Genomic DNA, 11,716 nt, shown 5'->3' with positions numbered 1-11,716 from the left:
TTTATCTACTTAGGTTTTAAGCAGCACTCCCAAATCCCCAATAAGTCTATTGGGACTTATCAGACTAAATGACCATGATCACCATGTAGGTTAACATACTGTGAATTTGTCCGTGAATTACTATTTGGCAAAAAAACAAGAAAATAAATAAATATCTGTCCATGCATAGCCCTTATAACATATTAAACATGAAATATTTCCTTATTTGTTGTAATAACAATGCTTTAAGGGAATTCTGCATTTTGTCACCCCCAACAAACCTGTAACTGAAGGGTAGACCACTTCAAAGAAACTTATTGGGTTGTACTGTAATAAGGTGAGAAGAAAATATATAACTAAATGGCCTAACTAGATTTTAAAACAATTATGAGCATTTTTACTCATATAGCAGTCTGCAGGACCCCAAACAGTAAAGGAATGGAGCCAGTCTCTGCAAAACACATGGATTTTATGGGCCTTAGTCATCCACATGCCCACTACTTTTGATTGACTGGACATAATCAGGAGGGGGCGATATTGCTCTATTTACAGATGGTTCACACGTATTCCAATCTCAATCAGAGACATGCCACACATTTATACAGTAAAAGACGCAAACAGTACACAACAGCACCTGCCTCATTCCTGTATCATTAGCTGGTCTACTTCCATTTAACTGTCTCCTCGCTACTTAGGCTATGTTTGTTGTATTATTTTTAAAGCGAATGATTCATTGATTAATGCAAAATCACCACATACCCTCACCATCGAGAACACTGATTGATGTGATTTTGGGGACACTACACTTCATAACAGAGGAGTTATTGAATATTTTTGTAGTATCTCTTTTCGGCTGTAGATAAATAGAAATGTTATTTGTCCAGCTCGGGTGGCTCGTTTTGGTTAAAATTGGGTTGTAGCTGGAAGGAAAGAGACGTTTGTCTTTTCACAATGTTTCGCTTATGAGTTATTGATCTGATCCACTGAGTAAAGCAACATGCCCAGTAAAATGTATTTACACAATCAATTCAACAACACTTGGATTACATGTAAAACAAATGAAATACACACAGTTTCAATAGTTTTGATACAGTCTAGACAGAAAATCATGCAAAGCATTTTTGCTAAAACAGTTCCAAACCCTAGTTAAGATTAATATAAAACACATGGGGAGCTATGCACTTAAACATTTAAACACACACACACACACACGTGATGTTAAAGAGAATAAGCTGTGGCCTATATAGAAGAGCTTAGTCAGGGTGGTGGGACCAGAATATTATTATTTTGGCCATGTGTTTGTAAATATCAATGACCTGGTTTGGGTCAACCGGGATGATCTCCTCAATAATTAGCAGCAAAAGATCTGAGAGCCTGCCTACCCCCACATCTGTTCCTGAGCTTTTCTGGGATAGTGCACCCTATATGGCACTACATAGCGTGAAACCTTAGATAATCACGCACACTGGGCCACTCTAGCAGGATCCCCCCTCCCACATAGGTCTTTAATCAGAACCAAGGACAGCGCCAGATTGCGCCCTGACGCGCCATGACGCTCTGACGTTTGGAGAGGTGAGAGACGCACAGAGAAAATCTTGGGACAACACGACAGCCTTGTAAGGAGCTCTTCACCTGTAAGGAATGCACAGCAACATTTCAGTTATTTTGTGTTTATTTGGATTCACAGAAAACACAGACAGCTTTTCAAGGCTATTTAAGTAGGCTGTCATTTACGTAATATAGCTAGGCAAGAACATAAAATCTAAGGATTTTCCCCAGGAGCCTTTGGATTTATAGGCATGACTTTTGTAAACATCCTCGGGAATTAAAGTTAAAATGTCTGGAGAATTTGCTGACACTAATTACGAAGGCTCAGCAGGGATAGTCTATGCTGCAAGTGTCAACTTAAGCTGCATTTTCAACACGACCAACAGCTCGTACTGCGACTACTTCCACCTGTCAGAATTGGAAAGAACATATTTTGTGGGAGATGGTGCCGCTGTAGTGAGGATTATCATCTCTGTCATCTACTCGCTGGTTTGCGCGCTGGGTCTGGTTGGGAACTTACTAGTCCTGTACCTAATGAAGTCGAAACATGTGTGGAAAAAATCTTCCATCAACCTTTTCGTAACTAGTTTGGCTGTGACTGACTTCCAGTTCGTCCTGACTCTGCCGTTCTGGGCAGTGGAAAACGCGCTGGACTTTACGTGGCCTTTCGGCAAAGCAATGTGCAAGATAGTTTCCTATGTGACAGCTATGAACATGTATGCCAGCGTGTTTTTCCTGACTGCCATGAGCGTGGCCAGGTACTGGTCGCTCGCCTCTGCGCTCAAGGGCAGGCGGCGGCGGCCACACTGCTGCTCCGCGCGCTGCATCACCGTCTTCATCTGGTTCGCCGCTGTCTCCGCAGCTCTGCCGCACGCAGTTTTCTCCACAACCGTCATGGTTTCCAATGAGGACCTGTGCCTTGTCAAATTCCCGGAAACCAACGGAACCGCGCAGTTCTGGCTGGGACTTTACCATTCTCAGAAAGTGCTGCTGGGTTTCGTGGTGCCGCTGGGCATAATCTCAGCCTGCTACCTGCTCCTTTTGCGCTTCATCACCTCCAAAAACATCAACACATCGAGCGCCAAACGACGCGCCAAAGTCACCAAGTCTGTCACCATCGTGGTGTTATCCTTTTTCCTCTGCTGGCTGCCCAACCAGGCGCTGACAGCCTGGGGCATTCTCATCAAACTGAACGTGGTTCATTTCAGTTATGAGTACTACACCACGCAGGTGTACGTCTTCCCCGTGTCCGTGTGCCTGGCGCACTCCAATAGCTGCCTGAACCCCATCCTGTACTGCCTGATGAGGAGAGAGTTCAGGAAAGCGCTGAAAAAACTCTTCTGGCGGATGACTTCGCCGACAATAAGGCCGATCACAGCCACCACAAAGCAGGAGATGAACGAGCAAGGGCACGTCTTGGTCCCCGTCAGTGCGCCCGAGGAGCCCGCTGTGGTGTTTTATCCTCCGGGGGTTGTTATGTACAATGACAGAGAGCTGCCCCAAAACAGCAATTAGACTAAAGTGCCACAAGGACAGGGTTATTAAATCAATTTTGATTGTAATTTGCATCTATGTTAATTAGGCTACTCCATTTCTCGCCTTGCAGCTGTCAGGAAAGTTGGATCTGCATGATTCAAAAGGAGAGACATGTGAGAAAACTTCGGCCAATTATGATAAAAGAGTAAAGGACATTTCTCTTGTGCACAAAGAAAGAAGAGATAGGCTTACCTTATTTTGAATGTTTCTGAATTATTCTATCCAGAAATGTAAAAAATATATATATTTGAATGTGTAAGTAAAGTGTATCTATATGTGAGACACTCGCTGGTCCTTCTTTGTGTGCAGAAAACACCCCGGTGCTCTTGTGGTGGATGTCAGTGAAGATGAATAATGTCGAAATAGTTTTTAGCACCACAACATCTTACCTTGGAATCATAAAAATGATTCCAATGAGTTCCACACAGTGAGGTAAAACTTAAATTTGGGGGAAAGAGAGTATCGATATTGGCTGATAAACTGAGCTGTGGCGTCAGAATCTGCCTCAGAAGAGAAAAAGGTGGATTGATGAATATTGAGAGGGCATCATGTGTCATAAATCTATATGCTCATCATACACTCCATTCTTTAAATAACTTTTTAAAGCATTTACATGACTACATTCATGACTAATACATAAAAAAGTTATCAAGCTATTGGGGAAAATAAATTCATTCTTTTTTTTAAATCCACTTAAACAGCTCAATCCTTTTCATTTGCTTACTCTAATAACCAATGAAAGTGTCATAAGAACTTTTCATCAAAACTACCTTAATCTCAAAGTCCTTTATTTCTCCTGACATTTGCCATTAATACACAAAAAACTGCAAATGCATACTATCTTTTAAATGTCAAGTTGGGTGCAGTGTTCAGTGACCGCACTTTAGATATATTTAATGGGTCATTTCACAACCCGCACAAAAAGATTTTTTAAAAATCTATTCCTATAAAAAAAACATTGAACACATTGATTTAATGGATACATTTTCATACAAGATACAAGATCATGTGTTTTGATCTCTACAGATATGCAGCACCATTAGCCTCCTAATTTACAGTAAATGTTGTCTTGTGCAGGAAGTCAGATCTCTATCGCTTTCTATCGGATCAAATTTTTTTAATTTATTCAGGACCATTTCCAAATAAGTCATTAGTGTCTTCTAATAAACCGGAACAACTTCCACACCAAACCCTAATTATTTCTTCACAATATCACCTGTTTAAATAAAATACAATTTTACAGCAGTTAAATGTCACAGATGGATGATACTGCCTGTTGGAGCCAACCCCCACAGTAAGTTAACATATTAATGCACTGTTTGCAGCTGAAGGTACATGTCAGCCTAGATAGGATTAGGTTAGGGTTAGATTTTTAATTGGGCCTCTGCACTGATAGAACGTTTAACTGGGAAGGATTTAATTAAGTGCTGGATTCAATATTGTCTTATTTCTAAGAAGAATGTAATTAAAATTCAGTCCTTCCTCCTCTTGCTGCCTTCAAGCGTGTGCAGTCAGGGGAGTGCAGCAAACCCACTATAACATTCCACATCCTGAGATAAATACTGCATCTAACGTTTATGCCTCTGTGCCTCTGGTCGGAGGCATTGTGTTTTCGGGTTGTCAGCCCATCCCGTTCTTGTGAATGCAATATCTCAAGTGCTGCTTCTTTCTTTTTTTCTTATTTTTAAAAACCTGTCCTGCCCAGCAGCCTGGTATAGAGTATGATGACCTGGATACCATATTGTGCCAGACAGATTACTACTTTACTTTACTTTAACAAGAGAGTATTAATATACTCCTTTGTCTGTTTTATTATTTATTTAATTATGTATTGATTTGTCACCGGGCCGGACAGGTGGGCAGACACAGGGATGGGGGGGCACAAACAGACAGCACAGAGAAAGGACAACACCTGTAAGAGAAGGGGGATGGAAGGTGGGGACAACAGGGAATAGCAGAGGGAATCACCAATTGCAGAAAGCAACAAAACCAGCAATAGAACAGAGAGGGGGGCTTGGGGAGGAGAAAAACAACAAACAAACAAACAAACAATTAAAATAATAGTAATAATAATAATAATATAAAATAGTAAAAGACAACAAGCAGAACAGCATCAATAAACAGCTGACATAGTAAGACAACTAAGAGAAAATGAAAACAGTCAGGCATACTAAATAAGCAACACAACACAGCCATAAGAGCTGGAATAATAACAATTAATTTAAATAAGTAACTGAAAGAAAAGCATCAAGAATAATTCTACCAGGGACAACCTAAATTAGTTTGTTTCTATGTGTGAGACTGTGTGTGTCTGTGTGGGTGAATGTGTCTGTATGTGTGTGTGTGTACCTGTGTGCGCATAAGTCTGTTAAAGAATGTAGTTGTTAGTGAGAGTGGGATGCCACGACTGTGCCACACCTACCCCAGCAACAGGCAGGCAAGAACCCAGTAGCCAATAGGGGTGGGAGAAAGAAAAAATAAAAATAAAAATAAATCAAAAAAATAAGACTCCCAGATGCACTGCGATGCAAACGCGGAAGACCCCGACGCAACCAACAGACGCCCCCCAAAATAAATAAATTAATAATTAAATTAAAGAAATAAAATAAAAACGACCATCCAAATGCCAGTTGACAACGCAACGCCAACGGAAGGCAAGAAACGTAACCCGCGGAAGAGCAGCGCCCGGACCGACCGCGGCGCGCACACAACATATTGATGGCAAGTTCGAGTCTTTTGACAGACTCGTTCATTAAAATGAACTAATCTTTTTTTGAGTCATTTCGTTCATTTGAACTAGGCTGGTTATTGCGGCGCTGCAGCCCTCTAGTGGGCGATTAAAAAACAGCGCCGTTCTCAAACGCGGAAGGCTGCCTGGCTTGCTTTATTTGACAAAGTATAATGCACAAATTCACCTCTTGATTACTGTATATCATCATTATATAAACCCCCCTGGGCCCGCAACCAAATTTAAATCATGTAAAAACCACAGAAATATGTTGTCAATATGTAATCACCACTACTCAGGCTAAATCCTTCCATTGTTACAATCTTTCCCGAGTATACAACCAGACCAGCCATATAAAGGCTTATGTATATAATTACTATCATTATCTCTAAAGTTCTCATTCATAGAGCAGCCTAACGTCCCTATTCATGAGTAAAATATTAATATCGTAAATATATTGACCGCGGTGAAGTTAGTTTTAAGTTGGATATTCGACAGACATTCACCCAGGATCCAGTGACGGCTTTTAGTCAGTTCACCCAGTGACGGTTAGCTCACCTCTGATGGCTCGCTTTTAACCAACGGGGGTTAGCTTAGGGACCATCAATAAATTCAAATTGTGAAAACAGTGTTATGGGAAAATCATTATTTATTTCAATAGCTTCCAAGTCATGTGACGCAGAGACTTCAAACCGATGCCGAATTGTAGTACTACACTGGGAAAATGAGACACACCACTTCATATTTGATTTGAGTAAACTTTATATTTTATATTAATATTTATTCATAATTTATTGAAAATAATGCCTTTTTTTTCAATACCTTCCAAGTCATGTGACACAGGGACTCCAGACCAATGCCGAATTGTAGTACTACACTAGAAAAATGAGACACACCCCTTCATATTTGATTTGAGTGCATATTTTATTTTATATGAATATTTATTCATAATTTATTGAAAAAAGTGCTGTTTTTTTTCAATAACTTCCAAGTCATGTGACGCAGAGACTTCAAACCGATGCTGAATTGTAGTACTACACTGGGCAAATGAGACACACCCCTTCATATTTGATTTGAGTGCATCTTTTATTTTATATGAATATTTATTCATAATTTATTGAAAAAGTGCTGGTTTTTTCAATAACTTCCAAGTCATGTGACGCAGAGACTTCAAACCGATGCCGAATTGTAGTACTACACTGGGCAAATGAGACACACTGCTTCATATTTGATTTGAGTAAACTTTATATTTTATATTAATATTTATTCATAATTTATTGAAAAAAGTGCTGTTTTTTTCAATAGCTTCCAAGTCATGTGACGCAGAGAAATACATGCTAGGTTCCAACTGCTGATGAGAAAGAAACTAATACTCGTTCACACACACTCACACAACAATGGCACAGCCTTCTGAGCAAATACAGAGGGGGCATATATCTTAAAGTAGTGGACAACCGCTCTACCTCTAAGCAACAGACATTGAAATAAATATATATATAAATATGTTACGAAAGATTTTTTTCAATTTCACAGGTCCAGTGTGATGGCTGTGAACGGTGGTTCCATGCTCAGTGTGTGGAAATGGACAGCACACAATATGAAGAGGCAAAGAAAGGAAACTGGGAATGTCTGTTGTGTAAACTGAGTTTCTTTGAAATCTGCTCAATGCTGTGGAAGAAAATGACTGACTCTGTGTGGTACAACTGCAGTTGTACAAGAGGTGTGTAATATGTGTAATGGGTAGTAGTACAATTCGGCATTGGTTTTGAGTCCCTGAATCATTTGAAATGGAATCTATTGAAAATTTTAAAAAATATAAATAAATATTCATATAAAATAAATGCACTCAAATCAAATATGAAGGTGTGTCTCATTTGCCCAGTGTAGTACTACAATTCGGCATTGGTTTGAAGTCCCTGCGTCACATGACTTGGAAGCTATTGAAAAAACAGCACTTTTTTCAATAAATTATGAATAAATATTCAAATAAAATAAAAAATGCACTCAAATCAAATATGAAGGTGTGTCTCATTTGCCCAGTGTAGTACTACAATTCGGCATTGGTTTGAAGTCCCTGCGTCACATGACTTGGAAGCTATTGAAATAAATAATGATTTTCCCATAACACTGTTTTCACAATTTGAATTTATTGATGGTCCCTAAGCTAACCCCCGTTGGTTAAAAGCGAGCCATCAGAGGTGAGCTAACCGCACTTATACAACCGTCACTGGGTGAACTGACTAAAAAGCCGTCACTGGATCCTGGGTGAATGTCTGTCGAATATCCAACTTAAAACTAACTTCACCGCGGTAATATATTGAAGTAATAAGCTTGATACACTATATGAATAAACACACTCTAATTAAAATTGAACCAATTTAATAATAATCTGGATCAAGCCACCAAGTTCTTAAAGAACTCCAGCACAGAGAGAGGAACAAAGAAATAAACACATATAAACGCAGCAGTTTGGCAGGTCTGGACGCAGAATGGGCCACATCAGGTCCGGATTCTGCAGACAGAGAAACACACATGAGCACATCGCTCTCAAACACTGCAGGTTGTTCACCAGTCACGAGCGGTGAAACAACAGCACGGCTCTGTTGGTAAATAAAAATTAAAAGTTTCGTTGCGTTCTCTGGCGGACCTGGATCAGCTGTTAGTTGTTTACAGCTGTTTACAACTGTTTTTAATGACCGGATCTGTTTGTTTTGGAGAGGAGACGACATCAGAGGTAATTCGCTCCAGGTAGAACCCTGTCAGGGCTCTGAAGTGGACCCAGAACAACTCTCATCAGCTGTTAGCAATAAACACTAGCAGGACTAAAGTTACTGTGTTAAAACTATAACTTAGCACAACATCACTGCGACCTGCCTCTCATTATCCGGCGCTGGTGTTCTGTCGACTTATGCTACCAATGAGATTTGCTACTTAGCGGTTCTGCGAATGCGCATGACCTACAAGCGCGGTCTGTTTCCACGCCCATAAATCTGTGCAACCTTGCTGTTGGGCATGCCGTCGAGACAGCGGATGATCATCAGCAATATTAAAATAATTATTCATTATTAGTCTTATCAGAATACGCTACCCCGATATCTTAAATAAAGATGGCATAATATAGTATTTCAACATGCTCCCCATCTCCTTACAGTACACATGGAGTGAGTAGTGGTGCAATATAAAATGATTCTGTAGTGGGAGCATTATTTGATCGGGGATATTAGTCAGAATAAGCTACCCCTGAAATGATGTAATATAATCAAAAAACAGAAGACATCATAATACTGTAAGAGTTGTACCTTTATGGGATTGGAAATGGGAACACATACGGTAGCATTTTTCGACAAGGCAGCATAGAACACCGGCAGTCACTCAGCCTGTAGAATGAACGAAAGACTGCGGAGGACCCATGTGAGCGGTGAATGAGTGGTTCATTCCTGCTCCACAGTAGGAGCTGTCACGTGAAAAATGAACGACTCAGACCTAGAGACCCACAGTTGAGAGTCGTGAACTAATCAATTCTGTTTCCTGTGCTGACGGAGCCCATGCAGCTGCCGTGTGACGAGTGAACGTAAGAGTCCAAGATCCTTCCAAGATGCGTGAAAATCAACGAATCACTCACTGAGACCCGTTCCTCCCGAGTCATACACACGATTAGGTCTTATGAACAAAACGTTCTGTGAACGACACAACACTAACACAACATAGACCAGTGCCCCCCCCCCACCCAGCACCCCACCGCCGCGCAGCGAACAACCAAAACGGCCAAATGCCACGCAATCATCAACATCAATGCACAAATGATGAGCCCAATGCGCGCACTGCGCAAGCATGGTGACACCCAATGCCCGGCAGCCCCCTGTGAATCCCGCGTGCCAGGTCGGGCAAACGAGAGAGAGCGAGCAGCAGAACACCACGGCAAAAGCCAGCGGAGAGAAACACCAGCAGCAAGTCCCAGCCTGGCAGCAAACGCGACACGCAGGTCACCGTGCACCCGCCAATAAAAGTCCGCCGTTCCCCCAACCGCCGGAAAAACTAAGGCCGCCCGTGCCAGCCGACATCCCCCATTCACATCACGACCCCAGGCCGCCGTGCAACACCAGCCAAACCAGCAACGAGGCAATATCAACCAGCTCAGCTGCATGCCACCAACAACCCACCCACCAGTCAAGGGCCGAGAACTCCAGGCACAAGCCCAGAATAAACCGGAGCACAGCCCTGCCCCGCACCCACACTGCAAAAATTAACTTCATACTTCAGTATCCAGAGGGGTCCAACAACTGGCCGACAGAGAAATGGGGAAGCACGGATCCGAGGCCAACGAAGCAAAACAGGGACGCAAACAGGTCCCTCCAAGCCAACGAGGAAATGCCTCCCCCGGACTCCAATGCACAAACTAAACGCCCAGCAGCCATCCAGAGACCCTGCCCAGGGAAAAAGCACAATGCATCAAGATGCATCGACAATCGCCCTACAATCCCACCGCAGCCCTCCAAACTGCAACCGGATCAACCCGCGCAGCACCCAGAGACCCCCACCCCCAGTAGCCAGGGCACTCCGAGACCCCCCATAGCGCAAAGGACCCCAGACCGCATGTCCCAGGGAAGCTGCACCCCGCCACGAGGAAGAACAGCAGAAAGCCGTGCCGGGAAGCTCCCCGCCCCCAGGGAGTGATAACGCGGGAGAACCAGGCCAACAGTCCCCCAGCCCAGCCAGAGACATCCCTCCCCAGAGTGCAGGCAGAGCCAGCAGCCCCCGAGCCCCGTGAATCCGAGGCAGATCTCATATAACAAGGGGTTGTCTATGGGGATTGAATAGCTTTTGGAGCCCTGGTGGTTGCCTCTTGGCCATAACTGAAGAACTGATAACCATATTTCACAGTTGGTCAGACACTGTATAGCTGACACTTTTGACTCAAAGAACAAAGGTCATTGCGACTATATAATAGGTTTTTTAAAGGTACAAGGTGTAATTCCTGGCCACATTCTCCAAATAATTAGAAGTCAGAATGTCACCTCCTCCTACCCCTCAGCCAGGCAACTCTCTAAGTGATTCTGCTCTTTTCTAATTACACATAGAGCTTATCTTTACATGAACCTTATAAATAAATTTTTACATCTGCCTGGATAAGCGGGCATCGCTTCTTCCGCAACAATGAAGTTAAAAGGACCATCGCACTGTATGACAATCTGCAAGGAGGGGCTTCTCTCTGTCCCTCTGTTTAGACACAACTGACAAATATGTGAACAAGTATGTAATTTAAAGAGGTCATATTATGCTTTTTGCCCTTTTCCCTATTTTTATTGAGTTATATATCTTTTTTGAGCTTGTAATAGGTTTGCAGGGTGAAAAAGCCCAAAGTCCACCCCAAAGGGAGTTTCCATCTCCTACAGAAAACACAGCTGCCTGAAAACAGCTCGTTTGTAGTCCAGCCTTTTCTTCCGCTTTCTTGTGACATCACAATGAAAATACGTGTCATAATGCTTGCTGAGCGACTAGTCCGACACACCCTCAAAAACACTGGTGGAAAAACACTTAGCTGCAGCACACACCTCCTCTCCCTACCAAACACTAGCTACCCCCCAGGCAGTCAATGGACATGAAGTTGTTACTGTGATGTAGAGACAGAGCTCAGTTAAAACTTAATGGATGAAAGATACTTCTGTTACAGATTAATAACTCACCACTTTGAAACTCTTGCTCCAGTCCATGTTGCTAAGTAGGTAAGGGGATATACAGCTGAACCGAAGCCGTGTTTACCGCCTTCTCACGACCCGCCCTTCTCTGCTTCTGATTGGCTAGTAGTCATTAACTGGAAACTGTGTATGTGCAACTCCCAACAAAGATCATTTAGAGACAAGATGTATCACTCCATAGCTAAAACATAGCCTTCAACACACAGGGTGAAAAGAGGAGCCTCAGCAA

General features: G+C 42.4%; 1 protein-coding gene across 1 annotated transcript; it reads left to right on the top strand.

Annotated features, from left to right (window-relative positions):
• Window positions 1-1,697: 1,697 nt before the first annotated feature.
• On the top strand, window positions 1,698-4,050 carry LOC119914016 (relaxin-3 receptor 1-like). Its single transcript, XM_038732988.1, has one exon. The coding sequence runs from the start codon at window positions 1,816-1,818 to the stop codon at window positions 3,040-3,042; it is 1,227 nt and encodes a 408-aa protein (XP_038588916.1). The 5' UTR covers window positions 1,698-1,815; the 3' UTR covers window positions 3,043-4,050.
• The last annotated feature ends 7,666 nt before the right edge of the window (window positions 4,051-11,716 follow it).

The sequence above is a fragment of the Micropterus salmoides genome, unplaced genomic scaffold (assembly GCF_014851395.1).
Source record: "Micropterus salmoides isolate LMB-PRFRI ecotype aquatic unplaced genomic scaffold, ASM1485139v1 Ms_hic_scaffold_20, whole genome shotgun sequence".
Lineage (NCBI taxonomy): Eukaryota > Metazoa > Chordata > Actinopteri > Centrarchiformes > Centrarchidae > Micropterus > Micropterus salmoides.
The sequence above is the reverse complement of the archived record's forward strand: the minus strand, read 5'-3'. Positions and strand labels throughout refer to the sequence as shown.

Bases quoted from the DNA above. Each gene is read 5' to 3' on its own strand.
- LOC119914016 (XM_038732988.1), top strand. From the start codon at position 1,816: ATGTCTGGAGAATTTGCTGACACTAATTACGAAGGCTCAGCAGGGATA.